The following is a 14,369-nucleotide window of genomic DNA, read 5'->3' on the forward strand; positions in this document are numbered from 1 at the left end:
CAAGCGGTTTTCTAGAGAGAATCGTTGACACTTTCGGAGACAGTGGCTGCCGTTACTTACGTACAAGTAGTGTGTATTTTAATTTTCACGAACCTCAGATCCATGAACCTCTTAAACGAACCTCTATTATACGAATCTACAGCCCAGGGTGTTGTTATTATTGTTATTATTACTATATTATGCTCAAGTAAAGTAGAACCAATGATATCTGAATTATTCCAACTAGCTTCTTTAAATAGCTCAATCTAAGGCGATCAATATGTGTAAAAGTGCAAATACAGTAGCAAGTAGCTTGATATGTATTACATTTCTTATAACATTTTTAGGCATTAAAAATTTGACTGCATACGTAACGCGAGTCCGTGACTGTCGCGGGCTAGCCACTTAAGGGGTTACAAGTGAGGTATCGGAGATCTTCCCGTGGATGAACTATACAATAACTATAGTAAAGCGGTCACACCTACTATTTAACGTGTATGGGATCAGGACCCACCATACAAAATACGTATGTAGATTAGGAAAAGTCGGAGGATTACTGTTCAGAGCACAAGAGAAAACTAGCGAGAGGGGAACGGGACAAGAGCAACGCAAAGGCAATCTGAATGGTCATGCTTCTTTCCCCGTTCCCTTCCCGCTAGTTTTCTCTCGAGCTCTGCACAGTACCTGGGTGTGCGCGATAGCTGATCAGCTACAAGTAGTATTCCCTATTTTTCCTGAAATCCTACACGTGTGACACAGTGTCGCCAGATCGAGGAAATCGAGGGGAATATAGTTCACCCCCTCTCTGATGACCAGACCAGTCTACGGCACGAGCACCGTGGTCTACGGTCTTAGTGGGGGACGTTGGAGTGTGCGCATGCTGCTGGAATAGGATAGTGGAAGGGGAAAGAGGAGAGGAAAGAGATATCCATTTGGATATCTATCTGGCGACACTGGTGTCGTCAAACAAAAAAGTCAGTTGGAAGGAGACGCCCCTAATCACACGTATTTTCGACTCTAGCGAAATATTGGCAAAGATACTAGATAGCGTGTGCCGTCAAAGTCTACACATTGGGACCACGGAGGATGGTGGGGACAGGTGTATCGAGTGTCCCCCTTGCCCCAGTGCCATCGCAGGTGACATCTGTTTAGCTACCAATAATCGTGCATGAATCGAGACGCGTGCACGTGGCTGAACGATCGATCAGAGCTGGTCCAGCCGAATCCGAAGACACCACGAATTCCTCGTGCGTCGCATTCAAAACGAATGTAAAAGAGGCAGTCAGTCACGAACGGGAGACCTGGTTCACCAGGTGAGGGGTGAAAAAAGGTCCGACGCGGATCGATCGTCGGCAGCCAGCAGTCAGACGGCGGTGTGTACGTACCTCCATGCCACGTCGATTCCTCCATCGCACCCACTTGTTGAACCCCGGCCGCCAATACTCGACGAAGTACTCCTCGGTGTACTCGACCCCGTGGCCGTTCCCGAACCTGCCCTGGGTCTTGGTGGACGTCAGCACCCGTGGACTGTGCAGGTTCACCTCGAGGTACTCCCTGCCCTCCTTCGTAACCATATTTTTCGGACACCATGCGCCGCCGCCTTTGTCCTGTCTCAGCCTGAGAAACCGAGGAATTACAGCAAGAATTATTACCGGCGCTCTCCACAGGCCCACACGGAATATTCTCGTGCACGAACGTATTCCACGTTTACGAGGGAATCACGTGCGTTACATACATATGGGAATCTACACCGACGCGCTCGAAAGTAGTCGGACATTTATACCATCGCTTTGAAATATTCACGGGGGCACCACCGTAACGCGGGGGCGGTTCCTTCGATGATGAATTCGGCGGACGGTGACTCTTCCGGCGATAATGGAAATTGAGAAGTGTAAGAGAAAGCATATTTATTTCTTAATTTATATCTTTCAGACAGGGTGTTCCAACCGTGGAGGGGGTGATTTTACGTGAGAAAACGAATCGAAAATGCGCAATATATATTTTTGAAATTTAAATCGCGTGACGCGTCTGATTATGCCGATTCTTACGATTACAAAATATAGTCTGTCCAACAGACTATCTGAGAAGTATAACTCTATCGCACTGAAGTGGTTATGTTTACCTTTACTGAACTGTTGGACAGACTATATAGGCACGTGAACTTGGCGGATTTTCAGCAATCTATTAATTATTTCATGAAGATTGCAGATTTCTAATAATAGCGGAACGCAACAGCACGTCCCGAGATTCAGCCGCGTATCTGAATCGCGTAACATCCCCCTAGTTAGCGTACACACCCTCGACCATATTCTTTGTCGGATACGAGAGCGATGGGAAAAAAAATAATTAATGGTCTCTGTCTTGTTCTCCCTCTTTCTCATTTTCTGCGCGCTGGTTCCACACTGGCATCGACGGGTGTTCGCGTATAAATTAATGACGCCTGGATTGATTTACGAGCGACCGTTTAACCGGCGGTTTTTTCAGTATCGATTTTGAGTTATTTATAATCATTTATATGTATCGAACAGCTTTTTGCTATAATGGCTTTCAACGCGGGCGCGCGGTGGGAAGAAGAGAGGCGAATGAAAGAACAGAGAGAGAGAGAGAGAGACAGAAGAAGAGAGCGAGAGAGAGAGAGATAGAGAGGAAGAGAGAGGGAGGAGCAATCGGTGTTTAATCATCGCGCACGGTTCTGACCCATTTACATCATCGCCGAGAACAACAGGAAAGCAGTTTCGATTGCAGGCTGCATCGCCGCACCCGGAACAGCATTGTTATGGATGTTCCACGCCGTACACCTGTACAGCTTGACGAGCGTAACGCGTTCAATCTGCGACGAGTGTTTCCAAGCTGAAAAAATTCTCCGGGGAACACTCGTGTGCAAGATTTCAACGAGCCGACATCGTCGTATCGATTTTTCGCGAGAAGCGCCGCGGCGCCGCCGTCGCGCCGCGTTCAAAAGCGTAATTCAACGGCGAACACGATCGGGAGCATTGATTGCGAAATCAAATCCAATATGTACTCGTGAACGCGAAACAGCTTCCACGCTCACGGCTTGATTAATATATACTTATAGGAACAAATCACTCGGATCGGGAACTACCGTTCGGTCAAGTTGCAGCATTCATTCCGTGCTATCGCGAGCTAATGTGATTATACAAGCCAATTTACGCGCGAACGATTGAACGATCGTTTCACTTGATGGCTACACAAGTCTCACTCATTGTCAGTTTATTTTCCACTTGCCAGAAGTGGGCGTGTCTGGCGATGGCCACTCCCACGTGGTGGAAGTTGAACGCGCTCTTTGGGAGGGAAAGCGAGATTATATCCGGCGGGACGAATCAAGTTTTAGTGTACAAAATGAATTAATATATTTGTTGTTTTTAAGCAGGCAGCACTTTCCCTTGGTCTTACTCATTTAATTAAAAGTAATTGAAGACGCAAATAGTTTCAAATTATTAACACTTTGAGTACCAACTCAGTAACCTCAAAAACTTCATAAAAATCAATGTTATTTATTTAAGGAAACAGAAATGAATCCTGAGTACTCCTTGAACATTTCTGCATTTCTCAGATACCAATTACATATGATGCACTGAATATTTAGCTCCTGTGTCGCAATTAATGTACAACAATACGAATATAAATGAACAAGATGTGTCCATCGGTGTCTCTGTTACATAATCGTGTTTGCGCTGTTCACTTTTCGTGGGCATCGCCATGGGGAGCGTCTTTTTCTCGGCCGGCGAGATCGTAGGCCATAATTTCGGCCACGAAAAGTGTTTTTAATTTACCCAAGGGGATGATTGTGGCCCAGATGCATACGGTAAACTTACTGACGGCTACAGGGGCTTGCCACCTGTGCACGTTCCATAGACACAGATTATTGTGTACGTGTGCACGTGTAATTCCGGCTAAAAATAGCGCTCGGCCGATAACAAGATCGCATTATGTACAGCTCGGAGATCCTCCGCGCGATAAGAAAGCCGGCTGAGTTTAATTTTAAGCTCTATTTACTCTGCAACGAGCTTTCGGAATTAAGGATATCGGCGAGCGGGCACCGACTCGCTCTCCAAGTGGCTTATTATCACTAGCAACGCTAAGTTACTGCCAACGAGCAAGCGGCGAAGGCGCGGCAGATGTTGAGTCACTCACTGGCCGCGTCCCTGATACAATTTTCTTGATTTTTAAAACTAGTTATCCACGTAATCGCTTCGAAATGAAATTTTATCTCCCCTGCCCACCCTCTCCACAGAGAAACATTTTTTCCCACCGATATCGCGCGGATTCTCTTTGTCAATTAAAATTAATGAATCTTGACCCGACACGATGAGCCGCGGGCGAGTCTCGACTCTGGCAGATTGTAATTCTTTGTTTCGCTTTGAGGGAGATTTATTTGTCATCCTGCTGAGATATTAGCGTTAAGTATTCTTGGAAATCACCGTTCGTTAAAGGCCTGCTGCAGGCATTTGCGATTTTGGAAATATTCTTATGACAAGCTGTATTTTTTGGTATCATTACTTTCGAAGCGTCGATTTAATATTAGTTCTAGTAAAGGACTAAAAGTGATTATTTTAGCTTACCTTGTTTTCAGATTTTTATTATATACCAAAGGAAATCAATTTACTGAACAATCCCCCACAAATGCATCTTTACAGTCTCAGTAATCATAACTGAAAAAATTTAGAACTTGTCATTTTGTCGGAACTTGTAGTTCTAGTGTTAAATAGGACACCCTATATAGTTGGGTCTTCAAAGTTATTATATTATATATAATTTTATAAGTTAATATAATTATCTAATGAGGCATACAGTCAAATGATGAGGAATTAAAATAAACACGAAGCAGAACCTACATATGTAGCAAGAGGACGTTACGTATGCTATTGAACCTGTTTAAATCTTCTTCATTACGAACCTCTAAATCTTCTAATTAAATCTTCTGATTAATTTCAGACGAATCTACAAGTCTACTTGTAGCCGAGCTATAGAGTGCATGAGTCTACATTAGATCGAGTGAAAGATATAACGATGAAATCTGTCTGGCGGGTGCAATATGTAATTGCAGTCTACTTTTCAGATTATCACGTTGGTTCCAAGTGTTGCATATTCAGTTCAGTTGAAATAATTTAAAACACATCTACAGATTCAGAAAACTACAAAAAATGTCTGTATATGAAAATTAAATCACGAATTTTGACAATAGTGACTCTTAAGAAATGAAATTTTTTTATTATATCCTTGTTCACAAAAATGTATATTCCATTTAACGAAAGCAGAATTATTCATTTCATCCTTCCGTTTCGTCACGAGAAAGAGGACCATGATCTCGTACATCTTTGGCGGTTTTAATTGAGTTACAAAAAGGGGTGATGAATAGGTGGGATATACTTCAATAGATATAGCATATCCCAGTTTTTTAGATAAAAGAGGTTGAAAACAAAAGAGCTTAAGGCGGACTTACACCACTCGGATCCCAAATGGTTCGTTCCATTGGTTTACTGACAAAAGGTACCACATTTTTCAGTAAAGAATGAAATTCTACATCAATTATTGCTGTATATAAATAGTGTTGGGCAATAAATAAATTTATTTAAATAAATAATTATTTAAATAAAAAGTTATTTGTTATTAGGATATTCAAATAAAAAGCAAAAATAATTATTTATTATTTAAGCAAGTCTATAAACGAATTATTTAAAATAATAAAATTAATTGTTATTTACAAATACAATTTCAATTATTATTTGTATTGCTATAGCAGACAAAAAACGCGCACGTGTTCATTATACATATTATATACAAAATACAAGAAATAAGAGAAGACCAAAAACTATTTATTTGATTTCCACCTCAATCCAAATAATAAATAATCTTTTATTTGCAAATAAGAAATAATAAATAGATCACTTTTGGAATTATATTATATAAATTACTTTTATTTAAATAATAATTGTAGTTATTATTTGCAATTCAAATCACACGTTTATTTATTATTTATTATTTAAAATAAAATTTGCCCAACACTGTATAGAAATGATGCCTTCATGATTCGAAGAACAATATTAACTAAAATCGTCAGAATTTGGACCCACACTACCACTATGATTCTTGGCCGACCATACTACGGTGTTTCTTTCTTAACAAGCTGAAGCGGTTAGCGCAGTCTGAATAAATGTTCGCGACAGGCCGATATCGATCAGCGGGAAGTTCGAGCAAAAGCGAGGCATCTCCCACGAGTGAACGTAACTTCTAGCGTAGCCCATTCTGCAGGATCCACTACTCCGATCTAAATAGATGCGTGCATGCGCGACACAAAGCGACAGAGAATCTCCATGGAAATATTTCAGCTGGTTCGGTCGTCGAGCACTATCATACAGGCGGCATGCCCGCATGTAAACAATAGACCAGGCGAAACCCACTGAAAGCGTTTGCGGTTAATTAGGCAGCAATGCTGTTAACAATGTCCTGGCTTCATCCCTGCCCTCCTCTTCAACCCGTTTTCGTCTATCCGCAGACCTACGTCGCGCAGCCGAAATTCCCCGCAACGCAGGCACAGCCTCGGTCAGGATTCTGCCCCAAATAAAGTTATCACCGAACCCTCCTTCAACTGGTCTGATTCCGTGATCGCCTCGAGGTCGCTAATTGTCTGTCGTTCCTGCGGGCCAATTACGCGAACTAGAAAATTAGCCACGACTAGGGACGCCGCCGACGAAAATTTCGACAACACTCGTTGCACCGCGCAGCTAACACACGACCGGACCTGGAATCCCAACCATCTTTTCTGTCAGAAATCACCCTAACACCTCGACGGATCTATCGTGAATTACACGAACCTCGATTTCCATCCGCGTCATTCATTGGAAGAGAAATTAATTCAATAATGCGTAATTTACCGCGGACGTCTACATGCAACTGGTGAACTTTAAATACTTCATTTTAAAGATATAAATCAATTAAGTACAACCAGAAGGGACGTGCTAAAATTCATTTTGTGTTTTAGTTTTGGGTAGACACACGATTTGTGAACTTGCGATTTTGGTCATTATAAACTATGTGAGCCGTTTTAGTAACTACCGTTAATAAAAAAAAAACATGCTGTAGTTAACTGTATTAACGCGTTAACTGGAACGTCATTCATATGTGGATGACACAATTCTTTATCTAGTTTTAAATCGAACATTATTAGGATTTCGAGAAGTAGTCATTGTGATAATTAGACTGCGGATCTTTAGGCAAAATAAAAAGTTTGTGCATCAATTGCAAGATGTAAGGACTAAATAGAAACGGACATTTTACCGTAATTTTTCATTTCAAATACAATTTCTCTAACAGTTAATTGAATTACTTTAAACTGTTTACAAATTCTCTGTTACCTAATCTGAACTTCGAAAGCTTCAATTCTACTTTTCCCGATACTGAGTCTTAAATAATAGTCTCCACTGGAATGCACGAAATTCTCATTGTAATTAGTAGACTGGGTTGTTTCCGACCACAGAGAATGATAATGATGATTGTACTGGAGGGAACAAGACTGAATCAAGCAGCCAGCCAATGGACACGACCACAGGATCGTATTTGCAGCTCTCTGCGACCACATTGTTGATCTTGAATGGTGCGAGAACAAAAAGCTTATCCTAGACGGGAGATTAGATTTCCTAAATACTAATAGATCGCTAATTCTTGGTTGTAAGTTTGCGGTCTATTAGGGAAATCGTTTTATTAGGTAGCGATTGCGAAAACATAAGGCGCAAGAGGCGAAAACAGTAATCGTTCCTTGAAGAGCACGTTCGGTCGCATTTACGTAATCGGATCATGGTCGGGCAAACAAGTTTGAAGTGTCTAGCATGATACCGGCTGTGTAACAGCAGTTCCTTTCGTTAATAGCGCCATCAACGTGGGCCGGATGCCCCGTAAGTTGGTCGTAATAACAAAAGAAAATGGGGCTCGAGGAATCGCAGGAATTCCCTTACGTGCCTTCCCCGAACCGGAAAAATTTGTAGTGCCGGAAATGCCGGAATCGCCTCGTTTCGTCGCGGAAACACATAAAAGAAGTTCGAAACGTACTGCTTAAGATCCGCCGAACCCACCACCGCGTTTTTAATCATAAACTTTTACAAGCCACCGTAAACTGCGACCGTAACAACTGCGGGAAACTTCATCATGACACTGCGTCATCGAGGAAAACTCTTTGGGGCGGCTTAATAACGGCATCTGGAAAATTGCATTGGTCGTTGCTGTCGTTTCGAAAACGTCCTCGGTCATCTTTCAATAAGTAGTTCTCGTGTCCTGAATTAAAAACTAAAAAGTTCGGACAAACATTTATGGTACTCCATTGTAAAAGTAACGTTTATAAACGATTTTTATAGCTAGTTTAATAGGTTCGTTAAATTTATTAAATGCAACTCGCATAAAATATGAACGAAATATTCTTGGAGAAGATACAGATTCCTTAAACGCCATGTTACGTAATTTTAAGTAACCTTATGCCAAAATTAATTTTAATTTCTTTACAAAATTGTGGTCGCCTGTTGCATTATGAGGGACGATAGCAACGAAAGAATTGAAATAGTGACGCAATAAGATGTAATTTTTTCTTGACAACGACCAGGTAAACTGGTGGTAATTAAGTGAGTGTAGATCCGTCTTCAACGGCAAGCACTGGCGGGACACTCGGTATTTATTCGCGAAAGTTTCAGGCGTCGCGTCTACGGTAGCGTCGGTTTCACGCGCAATTAGGAGCAGCTCTTCTGTTTCACAGTGAATTTCGTTATCGGGGAATTCTAATTTCTTGGGAATTAGTTACGGACTTCGATCCTAATAGGAAGCCAATAGTCCCGACGAAATGTGCGGTAGCGGGCTGGGCAAGCAGCGTGCCGAGCAACCAGGCCTTATGGGTTCGGTGCTCCAAAGTAGCCTCGCTGAGAAATGCGGCAAAGTGGAAGCCCGGTCGGCCAGCGGCATTACGGTGCCTCATCAGTCGAAAGGTGCATTAGCATTGCTAATGACCTGCGATCATTACCGGCACACGCCGTACGAACCATCTTCGGGCCGTGCCACGACTGCGGCGCGTTTGCTATGCGAAAATAGGCCGCCTGCGTCCGTGAAAGTACCAGCCCAGACGACTACAATGATGTACCGGATGACAATAGACAGGGAAACCGTCAGCGACGTGCATCAAGATGATTAAGCTAGCTCGGTTCAATAATCAATACCATTTTCTCGTGGAAAGTTCAAGATCGTGGTTTTCCGAAGATCTTGAAATCATTTGTTTAACTAAAAATAATTCAAGACGACGGCTCTCGAGATTCTTAAAGGAAGAAATTTATAATCATTTATTTCCTGAAGAAATGGATACTGTTTACAGTGATTCGGATTAATATTCGGACGCTCTAAAAAAGACGACAACTTTTTTAATATACATAGTACTACACGATTTGAACTTTTTTGGGAAGTTAGAGCAATGAATTTACTACAAGATGTGAAAAGAAATTTTTTCAAAAATTGCAATTCATCGGAATTGTAGAAAAAAATACTAAAAGCTGCATTTTGCAACTTTTTTATGTGGGCCTATATTGAAAATTTAAAAAATACATTCCGACCTAATATATAGCTGCGAGTTCTTTTATCGGGGCAAAGTAAATTATGTTTACAGAAATGTGTACAGGTCTTAATCATTGGCGTTTTACAGGATGTCTTTTTCTTTGTGATCGGAATATGAATACAGTAATGTAATAATGTGAAATGAATACTTCGATTATTACAGTGTAATATTTTAGACATTAGAAACCCGTGGTTTAATACAGGCGTATCAAGATGATTAAGCCCGGCAGGTTCATTAACGCATAATGTATCAAAGTTCAAGATTGTGGCTTTCCGAAGATTGTGGGATAATTATACGTAATTATTCATGTTCTCTATTTTGTCACGAATGTTCATCGTGTTTAAAAGAACCATTTACGATACGCGGCAGTTCATGAATTCGCGGGCACACACGGTCCAGATAGCATAGCGCGGATAATGAACATGTTCATAAACCGTGTGCTGTACAAAAATCAACCAGCAAATAATTCATCGGCGCGAACCAATGCAATCAGCGGTTCTTTTCTTGTTTTAAAGCGAGGAAAATCGACGACACGGTCACTTTCATCGACTTACTCTAGTCGAGAAAGGCCGATATTCAGGACACGCCCGCAGACCACTCGCTTTCTTTTATTATCTCCGGGCGTACGTGCGGCTCGACCGTTCATCGCGGCGACGATGAACCCGCCCGCCCGCGCCGCTCGACGGTCCGGTAAAAACTAATTAAATTTTTCCATAATACGGCAATTTCGATGATAACGCGGCCGGCGGTCCCGGGAATTGTGAGGAACGGTTGAAAAGTCGGGCGAGACCCCGTCGACGATACCGGGTGCAACGTTACAGGACATTATGCGCCGCCGCGCGAGTATTTTGGCGGGAATTAATGCTCTCGCTAATTAGACGCGAAACGACCGACGATTACGTTACCCGCGGCTTGCCGGGGAAGACGAACTGCCCCCTGTTGCGGAAATTTCACTCAAAAATATGTATTTCGGGCTAACAAGCTGCCCCGTCCCGCTGATACCAACGTGGTACTTGTTCTCGCGGAACTTGTTCAGAGAAAGCCTGGAATAAACGACATCCAAAGAAGTTTCGGGAATTTGTGAAAAATTTATTCTCGTTATGTGTGAGACGACACTAATCTAGTGACATTTATTTACTTTGAGTTATCCCCACTACAAAACTTTTATCAATATATTGGTGACATTCTTCCGGTTAAAATGAGTCTAAACATGATACGATTCGGGCTACAGTTGCTTGTTCAATTCACGATTTAGTAGAAACTCGATTATCCGAACTGATATCTGAATTCAATTTGATTCGTATCGTGTGCGACGTAATTTCAATCAGAAAAATGTTACAAATACATCGGTAAAAATGTTGTACAAAAAATCATTATAAGTAAATTATAGTAAAATATAAAATTGAATTTTCTTCCTGAAACTTCGTAAAATTGAATTTGTATGCAGCGTCGTTGATGTATGGGCACTTTGCAGAGTGTATTTGTGTTCGGAACATTACAGAAACTTCAATTTGGTAGAACAAGACATTTAGTGCTTCTTGATTACATTTGAATACCCCTTGAAGTTTGAGGAGTTGAATGAATAATAAACGGGGGCGAAGGAATACGAAACTGAAATTGAACCACGGCCCGAAACAAAATCTGATCGATTAATGATCAAGAAGATCAAATGGGGCCAACCGAAGACTACGACATTCAAATGAGATCAGCCGGGGGCCAAGATACACAGATAAGATCAACTCAAGTTCGAGAGAGCATTACCAGACGGGAAGATCGAAGTTGGACCAACCCAGGGTCGATAGTTTGGAATCAAACCAACATAGAATCGAGGCATTCGAATAAAACGATCTTCTGACTGGGGAAACTCAAAGTGAACCAATACAAAACCTACAGACCCAAATAGGACTATCTAGGTGCATGGACAATCAATCGATCTTGAGATAGTTCAGAAATAAGGATTCAAGCTCAAGACCGTAACCAAGATCCTGACATGTTCAGTTCGGTGATCTAAATTTAGATGACAGACCACAGTGAGATCATTGTAATACTAACGAGCAAGTAACCTCAAATTAATTCAGAAATTGAGATTATGATCAAAGTCATATTATAGATCTTGATATCTACCCAATGTCAAATCATATAGTCATTAATAGATTCAATAACTAATTTGAATTCGATGTATTTTAGCATCTATACGATTTAGGAGCATGTTTAGAATCGCGTGGGATTTTATTTACATAGTAAAGGTTTTATCGATTTTTCGACGGGACTTCAAATTTTCCTTTAAATGTAAATGGTGCTGTCATAAGCTGCGATCCTTCAGCTTGAAGTTGCTCCTTAAAAAATTCATAAATTATCTCGGGAATACATTTTAAAATAGACTTGAAGCAAGCACATAAAATCCAATCGTTTCTCCTCGAGCCTTTCTCCAACCGGAATTTATCGACTTGTTTTAATGACCTCGGCTCTTTTTGAAAATCTAAATGATCCTATCATAAAGTCTAATCTTTCAGCTTTCATTCAAGCTCAGGAAAGTTGAATTATTCCTACAGGAATTCAAATACAATTGCATTATCCTTTACCGATCGATCGATCGGGACTTATCCAATTTTTCTTCACACCTGAGGTGCTCAATAGTAAAGTGTGCTCCTTCAGCTTTCATGTGATTCCCTGTAGATTTGAAAATCCTCTCGGGAAGGCATTCTAAAATCGATTCGAAACAACCCGAATCCTATTTCTCCGAGCTGTCAGGATCAATCGATATTTCGACGTGCCATCTCCGAATTATGAACCCATAGTAAAAGTAAAGTATATATACAAAATACTCCATTTTTACTATTAGATTTCCACCAAAGTCGTGAGCTATCGATAGCGTTGTGCGCCTCACAGAAACGCGGAAAAATCCGGGTCAGAAGAATACACAATAGACACTCGTCAGTGCTATAGGAACACAGCCATTTATCGCATATTCAACAAGACACATCGCAGCGTTAGTGACACGTGTTGCTCTCAACGGTTTCCGCCCCCGCAATCCCTGCCATCGATACCAACCAGCGTCGTATACCACCAGGAATCGCCTAATTCCAGCTACCCCAGGGTTTTCACTCGCAAGAAAAGAAAGGGGCGAGGGTAACAAAAGAGGGTCCGAAGAAAACAGCCTATTACCGTAACCGTCACCGTTCCCCTAACTTTTCCAATCTCGGTCGGTTGTTTCCCAGGTCAACGAGTCTTCGCAGTTTGCTCGGTCGATCGAATATTTTCGATGGGCCATTGGCAGCAGCGGCGGCGGGGGAGCGGGTTGCATACGCGGCGACACGGATTTATACAGAAACGGCCGGTTATGGCGTGTGCCGCGTTCTTTCGCGAGCCTGTCCCTCGTTCCAGGCTCCTCCTGCCGGGAAAACGGTTATCGAATATGCTGGGAATGTTGCCGGCGAATACGCCATCAGCCAAATGATCCGTGAAAATTCCGGTCGCGATTTTACGCGAGCCCGATCGCGCTACCTTTTTTTTGCGCTGTTTCGAAGGGCGTTGCGAAAACGGAAACAGGAGCGCCCTCCATCACACGCCGAGCGTGGAAAGCACGGTCTCGGTCGAAGAACGACGAGGAAAAAGCTCCCCCGGTGCGCGCCGGAGCCATCGATATTAAAGCTTATACTGAATGACAGCGATGCTCGATGGAACGGCACGGATTGATTCCGCCTCCATCCCGAAGCGATCCGCGGATCCCAATACCCGAACACTTATCAATAAATAGAGCTATTCCTTCCCGCCGTCCCTATCCCTGCCTACATCCGACGGGCCTTTCCCTTTTTGCAGATCGTCTTGAAAATTCGCGATGCGTCAATCACGGAAGTCCCCACGACGCCGCTGATATGACGGGTGGAAACGTTTTAAGCCGGCCGGTGACAGACAAACGGAAAATGAGGTTCCTCGGGATGGAGGAGAAGATATTGTGTTATCACGGTTGTGGAATAGAGTTTCATAAAAGCTGGGAAATAATTTGAGGGGTGGGTGCTATACCGTTTGGAATTGTGGGATGCATCGGGTAGTGATTTTCGTTGAAATGATAGGGGTCTGAGATATTGACAGTGGTCTTGCAATGCCATATACAGACTGTCGCCGCATCTGGCGCAGGGCGCTGAATCTACGTGAAAAGATAAGTTGAAAAAAAATAATATTATTTCGAGAAAAACGAGTTTGAAAGATCGTTGGGTTCGCGTGCTTTAGTATTTGCAGGAAGTAGAACCAGTAGGTCATGAACAGACAGCTATTCCTATCTATAATATTGTTCGTTAAATTAGTAAATTGTAAAAAGTGTAAAATCGTGTGTAAACAGAGCTTACGTAAGTAGTTCCTACTTTCAGTTGAGCTCCATTTTTTTCAAAGGCCCTCATTTGCTATAAAAGAATGTGGAAAACACAGAGGTTTCCCTTTTCTCTTTTGAACTTCGAAAATGAGCACAGGCAGAGTGTTGTACGACTTTTTATATCAGATTACAGGAGTTCAAAGGTCTACATTTTTGCGATGAAATTTAATGATAGGCTGTGGATTTTATGCACCTATAATAAAAATGAATAGCTCAAATGGTAAACTAGAGAAAACATGTAATAAATTTCAAAATGCTGATGTATTATTTCTATCTGATTAGAATATTATTGAGGAAAGAAATGAATGTCTAATGTCTAATGTTATTTTACTTAAAAATCGGCAGTCTGTTGATCTTTCGATTTTGTGGAGAAATGTATATTAAATGATTATTTCAAATACAAAATACCCCATTGTA

At 41.8% G+C, this 14,369-nt stretch overlaps 1 protein-coding gene across 6 annotated transcripts in view; it reads right to left on the bottom strand.

The window, feature by feature from the left end:
* Positions 1 to 14,369, bottom strand: part of Ddr (discoidin domain-containing receptor 2) — a 334,142-nt gene that overhangs the window by 113,904 nt on the left and 205,869 nt on the right. For all 6 annotated transcript variants that reach the window (XM_076429974.1, XM_076429972.1, XM_076429976.1 and 3 more), the window contains one exon: positions 1,365 to 1,596. In XM_076429974.1, the coding sequence (XP_076286089.1) occupies positions 1,365 to 1,596 (232 nt within the window). The remainder of the gene's footprint in view (positions 1 to 1,364; positions 1,597 to 14,369) is intronic.

The sequence above is a fragment of the Lasioglossum baleicum genome, chromosome 9, assembly GCF_051020765.1.
Source record: "Lasioglossum baleicum chromosome 9, iyLasBale1, whole genome shotgun sequence".
In the NCBI taxonomy this organism is placed as follows: domain Eukaryota; kingdom Metazoa; phylum Arthropoda; class Insecta; order Hymenoptera; family Halictidae; genus Lasioglossum; species Lasioglossum baleicum.